Source organism: Pipistrellus kuhlii, unplaced genomic scaffold (genome assembly GCF_014108245.1).
Source record: "Pipistrellus kuhlii isolate mPipKuh1 unplaced genomic scaffold, mPipKuh1.p scaffold_m20_p_1, whole genome shotgun sequence".
NCBI lineage: Eukaryota > Metazoa > Chordata > Mammalia > Chiroptera > Vespertilionidae > Pipistrellus > Pipistrellus kuhlii.
The window spans coordinates 159,551,434-159,570,382 of NW_023425404.1; the positions used below are offsets into that span (position 1 = coordinate 159,551,434).

General features: G+C 39.3%; 1 protein-coding gene across 3 annotated transcripts in view; it reads left to right on the plus strand.

Annotated features, from left to right (window-relative positions):
* The first annotated feature begins 588 nt into the window (after positions 1-588).
* Positions 589-18,949, plus strand: part of LOC118705701 (UDP-glucuronosyltransferase 2A1) — a 50,250-nt gene continuing 31,889 nt past the window's right edge. Inside the window, exons 1-2 of one of the 3 annotated variants that reach the window (XM_045571933.1) lie at positions 589-627; positions 11,365-12,131. In XM_045571933.1, coding sequence (XP_045427889.1) covers positions 604-627; positions 11,365-12,131 — 791 coding nt within the window. In that variant the 5' untranslated portion in view covers positions 589-603. Of the gene's footprint in view, positions 628-1,787; positions 1,851-11,361; positions 12,134-18,949 lie in introns of those variants that run through there. The other 2 variants (XM_036414735.2, XM_045571938.1) reach the window with 2 other exon arrangements.

Consider the following 18,949-nt stretch of genomic DNA (forward strand, 5'->3'; position numbering starts at 1 on the left):
TAACCCTCATTTTTAAAAATTTATTATTATTATTATTATTTTTGCTCTTCTGATTGGGTGTTTTCTTCTACCTTGTCTTCAAAATCACTAATTGGATCCTCTTTTTCATCTAGCTTTTTGTTGATTCTTTCTACTATATTCTTCATTTTAGATATTGCATTCTTCATGTCTGACTGGTTCTCTTTTATGGATTTTATGTGTTTTTTATATTTACTTTCTCTTTGTTTAAATTCTCATTGATTTCATCCATCCTTCTTTTAATTTCTTTGAGCATTCTTATAACAATTTTTTGAACTTTATATCTGGTAGCTTGCTTGCCTACATTTTATTTTGTTTATTTTAGGGGGCTTTCTCCTGTTCTATTTTTTGGATAATATTTCTTTGTCTTCTTATTTTTGACTGCTTCTCTATATTTGCTTCTGTGTATTAGGTAGATATGCTATGTCTCCAGTCTTGGTATGTTATCTTTATGTAATAAGTATCTACGTGCCTCAGTGGCACAGTCTCCTGGAATGTCCCTTGTGTGGGTTATGTGAACCCTCCTGTTGTAGTTTTATCTGCTGGCCCATCCATGGATGAGGTTGCCCCTCTGACTAGCTGACTATGAAAATCAACCCTAATCACACTGTGAGTTGTTGGGCAAAGGCTAATCCAAGAAATCAGAATTTACTCCAGCAGGTTCTGGTGCCTGCTGAGATCTACTTTTGTATGTGCAGCTTATAGATCTAGTTGGGTCAGCTCTGATGTGGTCTGAATCCAACCATCAGTTGTGTTGGTTCTGGGGCCATTTGGAAGGAACTCCAATGCATTCAATGTCAAGCATTGCCTGTGTCTGGCCCTGGACAACCTGTTTGGAGTTAGTAAATGATCCACAGTTTGTGGGTGCCTCTGTTGGGCATGGGCATGCATGGCAGTGGCCAAGTTATACACCCAGGCCAGTTTCCACCAGCACTGAGCATGGGGGAAGATCAACAAAAGGCCCAAGGCTCCCACAATCTGCCTCTATCTGATAGCTGACAGGCTCTGTCATTGAAAGAGCCTCTGGTGGTAGTATATAACTCAATGAGTCACCAAGTAGGGGTGACTTGTGTTCACCATATTGATACAGGCTCAAAATCCTTGATAGTCCTGTGTCTGCAGAGACTCAGCAACAGTCTAAGGCAATGGTTGGAAAACCATGGCTCATGAGCCACATGCAGCTCTTTGGCCCCTTGAGTGTGGTTCTTCCACAAAATACCACATGTGGGTAGGCATGTACAGTGTGATCAAAACTTTGTGGCCCATGCGCAGAAGTCGGTTTTTGGCCTGGGCTAGTCTATTTTGAAGAAGTGGAGTCAAAACACTCAAGGGGCCAAAGAACTTCATGTAGCTTGCAAGCCGCTGTTCTCCAACCACTGGTCTAAGGGCACACCAAGGCCAGCTGGCACCAGTTGGGTGCCTACAGACCTTTGTGATTGGACTGGTTCTCAGAAAGTCATCAGGATGAGGCCAGCAGCGTTTATCTATCACAAACAGACCAAGATTTAACCATGTGAAGGGAGGGCTTTGCACAGAAATGGGGTGTTAATTGGACATGAGAGGGGAAATATGACCCTTACCCACACTTACCCACACAACTTTGTCTTTCCCAGTGTCTGCACAGATCTACTCAAGAGTCTTCCAAATGATTTTGCACTGTAGGCTTAGGCTGGTCATAGCCAACTAATAATATTTCTGAATGCAAGCCTAGCAGGGAGGGGCCACCAGGACTCTCTTGACTCCTGGTGGCCCCTCCCTGCTAGGCTAGTATTTATCTCATGGTGAGACAGTGCTGCTATGGTATACAGACTGGGTCGCTGCTGCTCTGGCAGGCAAGTGTGTGTATGTGTGTGTGTGTAGGGGGGGGGGTGCGGGGAGAGGGGGTTGGTTCCATCCTAGAACCATACAACTTAGTCTTTGATACCCTCTGCATTCACCCTGCAGAGCCTTTCAAAAAAAGCTTATATTGTGGGCACAGGCAGCAGACTCCCCCACAGTGCATGATCTTGGCTAGGCAGAGCAACAGGGAATCAGGAGTTCCTTCAGGCTGATGCAGGAAGGGCAGTGCTTGACCCAGAAAATATGGTGGCTGTGGGCAGTGTGTGAGAGGACCTCAGCACAGGAACCTTGGCAACTGTCCCTTCAGCTCTCTCACCGGAGCCACACAACCCAGTCTCTCTTTGCACAATCTTTGTCCACTCTGAGCCATGCTCCCTCTGATGCAGTCGAGGGTAAGTGGCTACAAAACAGATTTTGTGTGTTGGCCCTTATAGAGGGTGCCTGGGTTTTTATCAGACTCTTGTCTCTCTGTGACAGCAGAATCTCCACTGATTTTCACAGCCAGAAGTTATGTATGCTCCTCTTCCTGGCTCCAGTGCTCCAGATTTGGGAGCCCAGCACGAGGTTGAGGCCCCAAACTACTTAAGAGAGACTTTTGCTGCTGAGAAGTCCCTCAAGATTCTCAGCCACCACTTAAAATTTGTATGAAATTATTGTCACATTTGTTTGCCAGTTAATAAAATAAACAGTCAGGTTCTATTCCAGTACTTAGTTATTACTAAATATGACAGTTTGGGGACTCTCTGACAAAAGGCATACCAACGTTATTTCTTTTTTCCTCCTTTAAAATGGCTGGACAAAGAAACATAATGATAATTATTGTTCATGGAGATGTTGCATAATGAAAACATAAAACTTTAAAACACATATTTAATTATCTAAATTAGTACCTTTTAAAATATATTAAAATTAAAAACACCAACAAGATTTTTCAGAGATGTTTCTTTATTACTCAGTGCAATTTAACACTGCTGTGGTGTCTTCATTTGAATTAACATAACCAACTCTCATCATTATAGGACTCAGAAAAAAAAAAAAGACACTTTAATTTTTTTTAAATTTCTTTTTATAATCAATAATAATAATAATAATAATAATTTATGTTGTATTAGTTTGAGATATATTAATTTTACATATTTCTTAATAATAAGCTGAGATTATTAATCATTATCAGTCTTTATTTCAGATACATCTGACATTCTTGGTTGATGGGAGCAGTGGAGACCATGATAGCAAAGACAATATTTAATGCAAATACTTGCCAGAATAGCCATTGAAGGAGATACCTTTAAAAAAGCTTAATCTGCTTATTACTGTAATGCATGAGAAATGCTAAGAGTAAACAAGTCTGTTTACTTAAGATCATATATCTTATACTACCACACTTGCCCAGCCAGGGTTTATTTATGCTCAGGTACCTAATGGCAAAGTTTGCTTTTAAAGGTCCAGCTGTAAATCTCAGGTAAGAAATTTAAATCAGTGTATAAGCTATATAAAAGCATTGTATAATAAACATTTGGATGCATTTTATATTTTCCTCTAATAGCAATATCAACCTTTATAAGATTGTGGGTTAACTTTTGGGTTGTGTTATTACTTCCTTTGAAAAAAATTTAGTTCTATTTTGAAATAATTTGGAGAATTTTTCATCCCAGGAGTTACACTTTAGAATGACTGTATAAATATTGAGGGAAGTGTATGATAGAGTGTATTATAGATAATTATAATTCATGGAGATGTTGCATAATGAAAATATAAAACTTTAAAACATTCAAACTCCCACTTTGGGGAGATGAAATTTATTGGGTAACTTGGATTGAAGGTGTGTGTTTAATACACTTACACAATGGAAAAAAAGTTGTATGATTTATTACTTACAGATCCCAGAAGTGGAGGTCACAATTGAGCCAAGGAAAGGTAGTCCTCCATTCCAGATCACATGCCAGCAGGAGATAGAAGCAGGCTAGCAAGCACCTATGAGTTTTAAGGTGGCTGGGGTAGAGATCCATAACTTTTCCCAGACTAAACTCTAAGCATTTATTTTAGAGGTGCCCCAGGAAAAGTAAAATGGAATTTATGGCCGGCATTTATCTAAATGTCCAGATTCTGGAGGTGAGTTGTGTTCAGACTGTAAATTGCCTAGGCAGAAAAAAAAAAGTTGTTCTTTTTCAAAAGATGACTTTCATGGCAATTGACTCCAGGATGCCTAGCCACTAACCTTCAGGGAAACTCACAGTCTGGACAGTGAGGATATTAAAGCCTGGGGCAGGGTTTTGCAATATTTGAAAAAAAGCAGAAATAACAATCACCAATATCCATAGGTGAGTGAGAGTTTAAAAACCTGTTCTTAGCCATCAGCCACATTCCTTTTGTTGGGGTCCAGCCAATAAACTAAACCAAAGCCCTTGGTTATGATAAGGTAGATATTTAATTTAAAATATGAGTGAGATTATGTAGCATTTGTACTTATGGGGCCAACTTCTATATATGTGTATACAGAATTATTAATATCCATGTAATAGGTGGTACCCTTTGTAAGCACATTCACTTTTTGTTTTATCTAATAAGTAATATAAAACTAAACAGTTAGCCCAAGCTATTTATACTAAAGAATCATGTTATCACTGCAAAAATGCTCTTATGTAACAGCCCAATGTGTTCAGCCAGGATGGCTGACAGAATGATGCTTGCTTTAATGATTCGTGGCTGCATTTCAAGTGTATTAGTACCTACTCTAGTCCCAAAAATAATGGGGATGGATACTGCATAATTTTGACTTGAAAGGTCATAAAGGGAGACAATTGGGTGTCCTGCTCAATGATTTGTAAGGGTAGTCCCAGGGAGGCTAAAGTACATAGTTTGGACAAACTACTTCCCAAGGGGCCAGCACAGAGCAAAAGGCATTGGTTAAGGTTAGCAGTGCACAATTGGAGAACCAGGAATGTGTGTGGCCCCAAGGCACTGGGCTTAGGATGGACATTAACTGTGTGCCCAGGGAAGCCAGAATAAATTAGGGTTATCTCCAGATGGCTGGGCCACAAGAATTGTGCTTTTATGGTCAAGGTGTAGGTCATATTCATGTGCTGTTGGTGCCTGGGCAGATATGGAGGATCCTGAAGGGCATCTGGAGGTTCCTGCCAGGTGCCACTTACTGTAAGACGTGTCCTGAATGGAAACTATTAAACACCATAGAGAGCATAAGGCAAATTAAAGCGTAACGTGGATGCTTTCTATTGGGCAAATGGGGATAGGGTCAATAAATCAGCTGGGCCCTAGTCAGTTTGGCTCAGTGGATTGAGTGTCAGCCTGTGGACTAAAGGGTCCGAATTTGATTTCAGTCAAGGGCACATGCCCGGGTTGCGGGCTCAATACCCAGTGAGGGAGCTTGCAGGAGCCAACCAATCAATGATTCTATCTCATCATTGATGTTTCTGTCTATCTTTCCCTCTTGCTTCTGAAGCCAATAAAAATGTATTTAAAAAAATAAAAATTAAAAAAATTAAAAAATAATAATAATAAAATTAGCAGGGTAGGCCACTAACTTGGGAAACAGCTTTTATTGATCCCAGCAATTGAATAGGCACCCCAAAATAAGCTCTTGTTTCTGCCCATTATATAAATATATTAAGACTATTGGAGGAGAGAAACCAAGATGGCAGCATAGGTAAACACCTAAACTGCTGCCTCACAGAACAATTTCCAAACTACAACTAAAAGATAAAATGAATATCATCCAGAACCACAGGAAAGCTGGCTGAGTGGAAATTCTACAACTAGAATAAAAGAAGAAAGCTCACAGAGAATCAGAAGAACTGCAAAAGGCTGAGGTATGGAGACATGTGCGCTGGCGGCTGAGTGCCTGGCTGGCTTTCTCTAGCAGGAAGGAGACAAAAGCTCCTGACTGCACTGAACCCCAATTCAGACTGCACAGAACCCCAGTTCCAGGTGAGACCTTGGGGACCCAGGCTTATACAGGGGGAATCTAGACTCTCAGGCTAAAACTCAGGGGAGCCGCAAAAGACAGAGGTTTAGAGGCTCAAGTTGAAGAGAGGATTGACTGATGAATGCTGCTGGATTTCTCTAGTGGGTGGGAAATGGAAGCTCCTCCACTATGCTGAACTCCAAACCATGCGAGAATCTGGGAATCCAAATTCATTGGGGGAGAAACTGGACTGTCTGGCAGCAGGCAAAACTTGAGGGCAGCTTACTCTTAGAGGTGCTTGCAGTAATTACCAAGGGACACTGAGACCCAGGGGCATCACAGGGAAGGGCTGATGGGAAGCCAAGACTGTCTGCTCAACCCTGAGACTCATCCCCATCCAAGCTGAGCACAGAGGCTTTTGCAATTTTGCAAGTCTTGTCTCATAAGGCTGTCTCCATCACAGAAGTTCTTCTGGAGTAGACACAGCTGATCCTCACAGCCAATTGGCCTGGAGGGCAATTCCTCCCACTGATACCAACAACAATCAAGACTTAACTACTACAAGGCTGTACACACTGTCTACAAATGGGTTCACCAAGAGTGTCCACCTCAGGTAACTGGGAAGGCCAACCCACTGGGCCATATAGAAAACCTAGCACACAAAGCTACCCTACCAAGTCAGGGAAGCAGCAAAAATGCAGAGATCACAAGCTAAAGAAATGGAGGAAAACAAACAACTGGATATAAAGTTCAAAACCACTGTTATAAGGTTTTGGGTTTTTTTTGTTTTTTTCCCCCAAGAATTTCCTAGAAAAGGCCAGCAAATCTAATGAGACCCCGAGGATATGAAAAAGAACCAATTAGAAATTAAACATACACTGATTGAAATAAAAAATATTATACAGAGACCCAACAGCAGACTAGAGTAACAGAAGAATCAAGTCAAATATTTGAAATACAAAGAAGCAAAAATCTCTCAACCAGAAAAGCAAAAAGTAAAAAGAATCCAAAAATTTGAAGATAGTGTAAGGAGCCTCTGGGACAACTTCAAGCATACCAACATCAGAATTATAGGGGTCCCAGAAGAAGAGCAAGAGCAAGCTTCTGGAAACCTATTTGAAGAAATAATGACTGAAAACTTCCCCCATCTGGTGAAAGAAATTCACTTACAAGTCCAAGAAGCATACAGAACCCCAAACAAAAGGAATCCAAAGAGGCCCACATCAAGACACATCATAATTAAAATGCCAAGAGCAAAAGACAAAGAGAGAGTATTAAAAGCAGCAAGAGAAAAGCAGTTAGTTACCTACAAGGGAGTACCCATATGGTTGTCAGCTGATTTCTCAACAAAAACTATGCAGACCAGATGGGAGTGACAAGAAATATTCAAAGTGATGTATAGTAAAAACCTACAACCAAGATTACTCTACCCAGGTAAGCGATCATTCAAAATTGAAGGTCAGATAAAGAGCTTCACAGATCAGAAAAAGCTGAAGGAGTACATCAACACCAAACCAGTATTATGTGAAATGCTGAAAGGTATTCTTTAAGAAGAGGAAGAAGAAAAAGGTAACGATAAAATTTATGAACAACAAATACATATCTATTAACAAGTGTATCTAAAAATCAAGTGAATAAAAATCTGATGAACAGAACAAACTGGTGAATACAATAGAATCAGGGGCATAGAAAGGGAGTGGACTGAAAATTCTCAGGGGTAAAGGGGTGTTAGAGGTGCAGGAAGAGACTGGACAAAAATTGTATACCTATGGATGAGGACAGTGGGGGGAGGTAGGGCAGAGGGTGGGAACCAGGTGGAGGGGAGCTATGGGGGAAAAAAGAGGAACAATTGTAATAATCTGAACAATAAAGATTTATTAAATTAAAAAAAAAGACTGTTGGAGTCTCCCCTTGTTAGTGTGGCTCAATGATTGAACCAGGTGGTCAAGGTTAAATTTTCAGTCAGGGCACGGGTTATGGGCTTAATTCCTAGTGTGGGGTGTTTAGGAGGCAGCTGATCAAAGATTCTTTCCCATCATTGATGTTTCTATCTCTCTCCATCTCCTTTCCACTCCGAAATCAATAAAAAAACAAAACCTATTGCAGTCTTAAACAGAAGCAAAGATTGTGGAATCCTGAGCAGTGATTGTGGCGAAGGGTGCTGTGAGGTGGTATAGTCTTGGAGAGTTGTAGGTAGAGGGCTTTGTGGTAGCAGCACCCACAGTCAGGAAAAGGTTTTCCCAACAAAAATTAAATTCAGTAACTCCCAAGAAGATGCATAATGTGGGCCAATCCAATGGGTGTGATGAAGGCAAGCAACTTGGTTAAGTGTTTTGGGGCCCCTTAAAGTTGTGAGACTTGGCACATATCTTGGCTTTCCTGAGCTCAAAGGTGAAGTAGAAAGCAGTGTGGCAGATAACCTCATACTCGAGCAGCACACATTATAATAGGCAAGGAAGCTCTGTGGTAAACACATAGAATGCCACTCACAGGGTCATTAGCAGGGAATTTAGTCTTCCTTGGTGACACCTCTGTCAAAGAAGGTTTTGGTGGCAGCATTTAGGATGAGGTTGTTCCCTGATGTCATGGGCCAGGGCATTGCCATCTCCTTCCCAGAAAGTTAGTAAGCCACATGCAGGTCAAAGGCATTATATAAGGGTACAATCTGTGCCCACGATCCCACCCTCCTGGTTACCAATTGTGTTGTGAAGCCAGAGTTGATGTATATAATTAAATATGAATATAATGACCTGCTGAATGAGGAGGCACAGTGGGATGAGTGTGTGCATGGGAAGTAAAATCCTAGGAGTTGTTTTGATTGAAGGTGAAGTTTCAATAGAAATTTCCACACTATAGAAATAGTCACAAGATTTATTACTTACAGATCCCAGAAGTAAAGGTGCACACTTAAGCTAGGGGAAGGACAGTCCCCAGTCCTAGGTTACAAACCAGCAGGAGATAGAGGACAAGGTAAGAAGCACCTATAACTTATAAAATGGTTAGGGTGGAGGTCACTAATTTTTCCCAGACTTAGCAATTCTCTTCCAAGAACTCTTATTTACTAGTAACATTACCCATCATCTCAGGCATAAGTACTCATACACAGTTTATTTGCTTACTTGCCATTTTTTTTCTCAGTGATTTATTAAGATAAAGTAATAATAAACATTATACTTACTGTGTTTGTACTTCATATTTTAAGTCTTCTCTTTGTAATAGTCTTATCTACTAACTAGAGGCCTGGTGCACAAAATTTGTGCATGGGGTGTGTGTCCTTTAGCCCAGCCTGCACCTTCTCCAATTTGGGGCCATTTGAGGGATGTCCGACTGCCCATTTAGGCCTGATCCTGGTAGGATCAGGGATTAACGGGCAGTCAGACATCCCTCTCACAATCAAGGACTGCTGGCTCCCAACTGCTCACCTGCCTGCCTTTCTTATTGCCCCTAACTGCTTCTGCCTGCCAGCCTGATCACCCCCTAACCACTTCCTGCCAGCCAGATTAATGCGTAACTACACCCCTGCCAGCCCGTTGCCCTTAACTTCCCTCCTCTGCCAGCCTGGTCACCCCTAACTGCCCTCCCCTGCTGGCCTGGTCACCCCTAACTGCCCTCCCCTGCTGGCCTGGTTACCCCTAACTGCCCTCCCCTATTGGCCTGATCGCCCACAACTGTCCTCCCTTGCAGACCTGGCCCCTCCAAACTATCCTCCCCTGCTGGCCATCTTGTGGCAGCCATCTTGTGCTCACATGGGGCAGCCATCTTTGACCACATGGGGGAAGCCATTTTATGTGTTTGAGTGTTGGTCAATTTGCATCTTACGCTTTTATTAGATAGGATAGAGGCCTGATGCATGGATGGGAGCTGACTGGTTTGCCTTGAAGGGTGTCCTGAATCAGGTTGGGGGTTCCCTTGGGGTGTGGGATGGCCTGTGTGAGGGGCTGTAGTGATTTGCAGGCCGGCTATTTCCCCCCCCCCCCCCCCCCATTGATCCAAGTGTGGGCCTTGGTATCTGGAATTTATTTATCTTCTATAATTGAAACTTGGTAGCCTTGAGCAGAGGTCTGGGCCTGCCAGGAAGTTTGGCTTCCTCCATTGCAAGGGAAATCCAAGCCTCCTGCTCGCTCCATGGCCGCAGCCATTTTGGTTGAGTTAATTTGCATACTCACTCTTGATTGGCTGCTGGGCATGACTTGTGAGTGTAGTGGAGGTATGGTTATTTGCATATTACTCTTTTATTAGATAAGATAACTGATAATTATAATAATAGGACCTGGAGAGTATTATGCTAAGTAAAATAAGCCAGAGAAAGACAGTATTCACATGATATCACTTATCTTATATAATAAATAGGTAATATGTAAATTGACCATCACTCCAACACACGAGATGGTCAGCCAGCCCCATGTGGTCAAAGATGGTTGCTCTCATGTGGACACAAGATGGTCGCCAAAAGATGGCCTGCAGGGAAGGACAGTGGTGCATAATCAGGCCAGCAGGGGAAGGCATTGGGAGGGACAAGGCCTTCAGGGCAGGACAGTTGGGGAACCAGGCTGGCAAGGGAGATAAGTTATGGGTGATCAGGCCTACAGGAGAGGGCTGTTGGGGTGACCAGGCCAGGAAGGGATGGCAGTTAGGGGCAACTGAGCCTGCAGGGGAGCAGTTAGGCATTGATCAGGTTGGCAAGGGAGTGGCTGGGGGTGATCAGACTGGCAGACAGAAGCAGTTAGGGGCAACCAGGCAGGCAGGTGAGGGGTTGGGAGCCAGCAGTCCCGGATTGTGAGAGGGATGTCCCAGATTGAAGAGGGTGCAGTCTGGGCTGAGGGACAGCCCCTTCTTCTCATGCACAAATTTCACGTACCAGGCCTCTAGTGAGTGAAATAAATGAACAAAATAAATTGATGAACAAAATAGATTCAGGGACATGAAGCATGGAACAGACTGACAAATGTGAGAGGGAAGGGACGACGGGGTGGGGATGGAGGGAGAAAGAAAGTAGAAATTAACCAAAGAACTTATATACATTTATGCATAACCCATAGACACAGGTAATAGTGTGGTAGGCCTGGGCGGAAGGCACAGGAATAGAGGGAGCGGGTCAATTGAGGGGACAAAAGGGATGTCTGCAATACTTTCAACAATAAAGATATATTTAAAAATATTAATTTTTGCTAATGCCATGATATAAAATGTATTAAATATGGAGTAACCTATAAAATTAGCATCTCTACATTCTAAGTTAACTATAGAGTTTGCATCTTTACATTTCATATCACATATGAAGTATCAGTTCCCAGGTCTGAGTGTAGAGTTCAGACAGACAGTGGCTTCAAGAAATCAAATAGTAAGAATTTAGAAATTATGAGATGCAAAGAAAGGATTGAAGGATCAAGTTTAAGAAAAAGAATCATAATTGAAGCTAAAGCAACAAGTTGACAGATACAATACATGTTGCCCCTAAACCTGAAATTATAAAATATGAAGCTACCATGACAAGTAACATTTGGTAGGGAAAAAGATTTTAAGGGTATCACTGGTTTGAATAAAGTTTAAAAATAATTTGTCTTTCCTTTTTGTTTTAGAAGCAGAAAAATTTGTCTGCATCACATTTCATCAAATTTTCTATGTCAAGCCACATCATGTTAGAAAAATCCATTCTGCTGTTGTCTCTTCAGATAAGTCTCCTGGGAATCACTCTTGGTGGGAATGTTCTGATTTGGCCAGTGGACGGTAGTCACTGGCTAAATATTAAGATAATTATAGATGAGCTGATCAACAAACAGCATAATGTGACTGTCCTAGTTTCTTCTGGTGCATTTCACATCAAGCCCATCTCTAACCCATACTTGACATATGAAAGATATAAGGTGCCCTTTGAGGATGAAAAATTGCAAGAAGTGGTCAGGAATTTAATTTTGGCATGGATGAAAAATAAACCAACTCCTTCAACCATTTGGAGATTCTATCAGGAAATTGACCTACCCATCAAGGACTTCAATGTGCTGAATAGAGAAATGTGTGATGGTGTTCTCAAAAACCAAAAGCTGATGAAAAAGCTGAAGAAAAGCAAATTTGAGGTCCTGGTATCAGATCCAATATTTCCTTGTGGTGATATAATAGCTTTAAAACTTGGCATTCCATTTATGTACTCCTTGAAGTATTATCCAGCATCGACAGTGGAAAAACATTGTGGGAAGACACCATATCCTCCTTCCTATGTTCCTGCTGTTTTATCAGAACTCACCGATCAGATGTCTTTTACTGACAGAATAAGAAATTTCATTTCCTACCATCTACAGGACTACATGTTTAATACTCTTTGGAAATCGTGGGATGCCTATTATAGTGAAGCTTTGGGTAAGTAACTTTGTATTATTTAAATTAAAACAAACAGAGCTCTTTTTTATTTCCCATGATAATTTTTAGTCATTCGTATTGATAACTATCTATTACTACCATTTGATAACAGGAAACATAAAATGCAACATGCTTTGGAACTATAGTTTGTTGTTTTCTGATTCTATGGACGTGAAGATACCAACTACATATTTTTATGCATAACATACAGAGACAAATACAATTTTTAAATTAGAACTTGATTCCATTTACATTTTACATTGAAAATAGAAATCACTTAGAAACTTCAGTGGTATGTGTGTATGTGGGGGGAGCTGAAAGAGATTAAGCTTTCTGCAAGCCCATTATTAAATAGACCTTTGTGTCTGTGTGTGTGTGTGTGTGTGTGTGTGTGTGTGTGTGTGTGTGTTTAAAAACACATATGTATATGAATAATCTTTGATCATTGCTCATAGACTTCTTTCTGTTTAGCAGGCATTCTCTTGGATAGAGAGGTACAACAAAAACTAAGATGAAGTTTCTGGCTTCAAGGTTTTCACAGTCAAACAGAGAAATTAGAGATGAAAGGGAATACTTACAATATGAATGGCACGGAAAATAAAAATATATATAAAGAACAGTAACGGTATAAAGGAACTAGGCATATATGACAGGATAGAGTGGTACTCTGAAAAACTTCAGAGTTAAGATGATACACAAATATATTTTTAAACAGTAAATATGAATTTTTCTGAAAATGAAGTGTGTGGGGGGAATAACAGTGTGCCTAATATTGTGGAATCTAGAAATAGCACATGTGTGGTGGGTATTATTAACAAATCTGTATTTAGGAAGGTCAAAGTGTAAGGTGCAGAAGAATGGGGAAAAACTTTGAAGATGACAAGACTGAGTGAATTACATAAATATTTTCCTTTTTAAAAATTCTTTATTTTTGAAAGTATTACATTTTATTTCGAAAGTATTACATCCCCCTTGTTCCCCAATGACCTCTTCCAACCTGTCCCCACCCCCCAGCCCAGGTCTTTACCCCCTTATTGTCTGTGTCCATTGGTTATTCAAGTTAATTGTTTGATCTCTTCCCACCGGTCCACCTTCCCCTACTTTTCTTCTGAGATTTGACAGTCTGTTTGATACTGCTATGTCTCTGAGTTTAGTATGTCATGCTAAGCATCTTGACTTGTATTAACAAGTAACTTGGAACAATCTGAAGGGATATTTTATGACTAGATTGCATCCTATATCATAAAAGCCTATTATGCTAAGTGTCCAGTCATCCATTCAACCAATCAAAGTGTAACATGCTAATGATATGCTAAGGCCGCTCAACAGCTCCAACTGGTAGGTTAGCTTGCTGCTGGGGTCTGGCCCATTGGGACTAAGCAAGATGGGCTGGACATGCTCTGGACCCTCTCATGACCCCTCCCCAGCTGGCCAACCTCCTGCATCCCTCCCTGACCCTGATCATACACTGGTGTGGTCACTTGGCCTGGCCTGTGCCCTCTTGCAATCCTTGGACCCCTTGGGAAATGTTGGAGAGCCAGTTTTGGCATGATCCCATAGGCCAACCCGAGGGAACACACTGTTGTATGAATTAGTGCACCAGTCCTCTAGTCTTATATAAAACACATGGACAGATGTGGACCTAGAGTGGATAAATGTTAGACTGTAGGCTACTGCATCACTTCAGGAAACATGTGGGGAAAGTATGTACTACCGAAGTAGCTTATGAACTAGAAAAATAATGTAGATGGGAATTCATAGCAACACACTCAGAAGAGCAGGCTCTTGAAAAACAATTTCTGCTTACATGTGTGACCATGAAAAGTAACTAAGGTTCTTTGTACCTACACTTATTTATCCCATCTAAAATAGGACTACTATTGAAAGAACTATATTAATTAACCAAAAAGATTTTTAGAAGATAAAAACTGTTCCATTAGTATTTGTTGTTTATTAGGTAAAATTAAAACAAACTGGTACCTACTTGAAAAGTGTTATAAGGGATGATAAAGGGATTAATTATTTATTTTTAAATTGAGATATAATTGACATACAGTAGTGTCAGGTATACAGCATAATAATTTGATATCTATAATAATAAAAGCTTAATATGCTAATGAGAGCAGGGGTCCTTCTGGATGACCTTCCAGACAAAGCTGGGCTCGTAGGGAAGCCTGGGTCTCAGGTGCCAGAGGGAAGCTAGTGCCAGCAGGTGGGGGAAGGAAGGCCTACCCTTTCATGAATTTCATGCATCAGGCCTCTAGTTCATATATATTGAGAAAAAAAAAATGATCACCGAAATAAATCTAGTTGACATTCATTATCACACATAGTTATAAGTTTTCCCTTAAGATGAGAACTTTTAAGATTTACTCTCTTATCAACTTTCAAATATACAATATAATATTGTTAACTAGTAACTGTGCTTTACATTATATACCCATTGCTTATTTATTTTATAACTGGAAGTTAGTATATTTTGACTCCATTCACCCATTTTTGTCCACCCCCTACTCCCACCTCTGGCAAATACCAATCTGTTCTCTATATCTATAAATTTGGGTATTTTTTGTCTTTATGTTTTTTCTGTGTGTGGGTTTTTTTTTAAGCTTCCACAAATAAGTGAAATTATATGGTATTTGTCTTTCTCTGTCTGATTTATTTCACTTAGCATAATGCCCTCAAGTTCCGTCCAAGTTGTTGCAATGATAGGATTTTCTTTTTTATGTCTGAATATCTCACGGTATATATAAATCACATTTTCATTATCTATTCACCCATCATTGGACAGTTGGGTTGTTACCATGTCTTGGCTATCTATTCTAATAATAGAGGAATATAGAAAGAAGAAAGAAAGAAAAGAAAGAAAGAAAGAAAGAAAGAAAGAAAGAAAGAAAGAAAGTAAGTTAGTTCATATACTATGAAAGAAACTTCTTGAAAATGCCTAAAGAAAGTTGTCATTTTTTTGTGGTAAAGGAACTGGAGTCCATGTTGATGAAAACACCTTGGTGGCTGCAAGGGCCGAGGGCAGTGGCATTGGCAGCAGCAGCAAGGTGATTGGGGCAGTGCCTTCCCCTGATTAGTCTGGTGGCTTCCCTAAGACATCAGTAGGACATCCCCTGAAGGCTCTTGGACTGCGAGAGGGGGCAGGCTAGGCTGAGGGTCTCCCCTTGCCGGTGCATGAATTTTCATGCACCAGGCCACTAGTTGTAAATAATAGGCTATGATCATAGCAGTCCAGACATTTTTTTGAAACAATGATTTTCTTTTCTTTGGAAGTATACTTTAGAAGTGGAATTGATGATTGTTATGGCATTCTATTTTTAACTTTTTCAGTGATCTCTTTAAAGTCATATAATGCATAATAATGTTTTCATAAAAAATGAACCACATATATGAGTGTGGTCTCATAAGATTATAATGGAGCTGAACATTTTCTATCACCTAGTGAGGACAGTAGTAGATACTGTAACGTTGTAGCGCAATGCAATACTCCTGTGTTTGTGGTTATGCTGGTGTAAACAAGCCTACTGTGTGGATAGTCATATAAAAGCATAGCACATAAAATCATGTACAATTCATGATACTTGATAGTAATGAACTCTGTTATTGGTTTATATATTTACACAACTATCCTTTTACTTGTTATTTTAGAGTGTACTCTTTCTACTTGTTTTTTAAAAAGCTTGCGCCCTGGCCAGGTAGTTCAGGTGGTTAGGGCATAGACTTGATAAGCCAAGCTTGTGCGTTCAGATCCACATCAGAGACATACTAGAAGCAACCAATGAATGCAGAAATAAGTAGAGCAACAAATGGATATTTCTCTCTCCCTCTCTCTCAAAACAATGAATTTTTAAAAAAGGCTTGTTGTAAAACAGTATGCTATGCTGCCTCATACATCTTATGTTTACTGCATCTCTTGATTGCATCATTTTCTCTTATTCTTGATTTAATCTCAAGTGTTTTTTTTTGTGTTTTTTTTTAAATAAATTTAGTGTAGAATTTAAAAATTCAGAGATGTGTACAGAAATATCCTAGGCCTTCACACTCACTCACTGAGTCACCCAGAACAGCTTTCAGAGCTGCAAGCTCCATTAATTGTGAGTGTCCTATACCAGTGTATCATCTTTTTAAATCTTTCCTTCTGTGTTTTTGCTGTACCTTTTCTAGATATATATTTAGGTACATAAATACTTACCATTATTTTATAATTACCTGCAGTATTCAGTCAGTAACATGCTTTATATGCTTGTAGCCTAGGAGCAATAGGCTGTATTGTATAACCTAGGTGTGTAGTAGGCTACACCATCTATGTTTAAGTGTATCTATGGTGTTTGCATAACAACAAAATTGCCTACAGTGCTTTTTTCAGAATGATTACCCATTCTTAATTGGTACACAATTATACTGTCTTCCAAAGGTGCTATACCAATATACATCACCACCAACAGTGCACAAGAGTTCCCTGTTTTTCATATTCTCATCAACACTTATCTATTTTATAAAAAGTGGGAGGTGATATCTCTTGTGGTTTTAATTTGCATTTTCTTGATGATTAGTGATGTTGAGCACCTTTTCATGTACCAGTTGGCCATTTGTATATCTTCTTTAGAAAAAATATCAAATTTTCTGCCCATTTTTAATCACATATTTTCGTTAATAAGTGTTTATATATTTTGCATATTAACACCTTATCACACCAATGATTGGCAAATATTTTCTCCCATTTAGTAGGTTGCCTTTTCATTTCTTGTTGGTTTTCTTTGATGTGCTGATGCTTTTTCAGTTTTATGTCATCCCACTGTTTATATTTGCTTTTATTGCCTTTGCTCTTGGTTTCAAATCCCATAAAAGTCATCATTAAGACCAATGTCAAGAAGCTTACTGCTTATGTTTTCTTCAAGGGATTTTATGGTTTCAGGTCTTATAATTAGGTCTTTAATTCATTTTGAGTTTATTTTTGTGTCTGGTGTAAAATAATGTTCAGTTTTATTTTTTTGCATATAGTTGTCCAGTTTTCCCAACACCATTTATTAAAGAAACTTCCTTTACCCATTGTATATTCTTGGATTCTTTTCCATAAATGAATTGACATAAGTTTATTGGTAAGGAGTGTCTTAGTGTTAGTTATAGTTGCTGAATCACCTTTTCTGGATATGTTAAATAGTTGCCCCCAAATTAAAGAATGAATTTACTCTTGGAAATGTAAACAGAACAGAGACCTATTTATCCTGTCATTCAGAGAGAATAGCACTTTGAGGGTTATAAACTATCCTATGATAATAGCAGTAGATAGTCAACATCATGGGGCTAAAAGTGAAAAATAGAGGATGATGAAATTGCCATTTTATGAGGCAATAAAGTTTTTAATATTTCAAAAACCCTTTGATTTCCTCATGCATGCAGTAAACTAACAGTGACATCCGAATCTGTGCAGTGCCTCAGTTCATAAAGTAGAGGAAGGTAAGTGAAGCCTTCTTTGCTCACTAGATACATCCCCATTTTTATCTCATTATCTAAACTTTTATCAATTGCTCTTTCTCAGCCCTGAAGTAATGACTATCATGATTACACTGCTCCTATTCATTCTGGTGAGATTATCCCCAGATAAACCTCCCCCTGTGCTGGCAGTCTGTATCACAGGTTCCATTGTATTGTGCTTGTGAGTTAATGCTGGTAATAAAACCACTGAGTCCCATTATTCTTCAAGTTTTCACACCTTCACAGGAGACTAATACTCCTTAACAATTTGTTCATGGGAATGCAATGAAGATTTCTAAAAATGTTCCAAACACTCTGATGTTGATAATATCATGTTTCTAATCAAATGATACTTCTCTGACTTAGCATGAGTATTTAAGTTTGTTTTACTAAAGCACATTCTTATTGATGCCAGGGACATGAACACTCATACTCAGAAAACCAGGTAAGAAGCAGTAGTACGGACTTGGCAGAGTAATTTATTTTTGTGCAAGTCTTCGAACATGTGATAAATGTGAATGATAAATAGTACTTGTATGTAAAAATAACATTTCCAATTTGTAATTTGAATTTACTTTTTACTTTAGCTTGACCACTCTAGTCAAATTCATTGCAAAGAATCCATATGCACTCAGGTCTCAGCTTGTCACATTTGAGTAAATAAACAGAATGGTTCTGTGGTGCAATGCAATGAGAACCTCAAAGTGAGACCTTAATCTTTGCTAATTGCTAGGAATTGGATATTATAATGTCAAATTACTTCTTTTGTTTCAAGTCATGGGTATTCAGCTCAGACACCTGAATATCATTAGAGTTAACACCTGTTGATCACATCCTGTGCCACAGACATTGTAATAAGTGCTTCATGCGTATTATATCTCTTTATCCTTACAATAAATTTGTAAAGAAAAAAACTGCTATTATGGATAAAAATGTTAAGGCTTAGAAATATCAAACATATTAAAATAAAATTGTATAGCTACCAGTTTGAGAAAATAGTTTTCAAACTGAAGTCTTACTGACACCAAAGCTCCTAGAAATTTTTTTCTCCCCTCTTAAAATTTAGCAATTATTTAGACTATTTTTAGTCTAAACTTTCTTCAGTACTTTCTTCTTCCTTTCAGTGTATTTAGCCTTTGAAATCGGCAGTTCTACTTCTCATCTACTTTGTTTTGCTGAATGGAATTTAATTGGGCCATGTTATCACTTAGGGAATTTGCTATTCCCTTAAGCACAGGTCTCCAGGTGATTCTGTTGCCTGGAGAAATTTGTCTGAGAATAGCGTTTGAGTCTTAAGTAAGCTTTTCTTTAACATAAAGAAAAACCTGCTGCAGA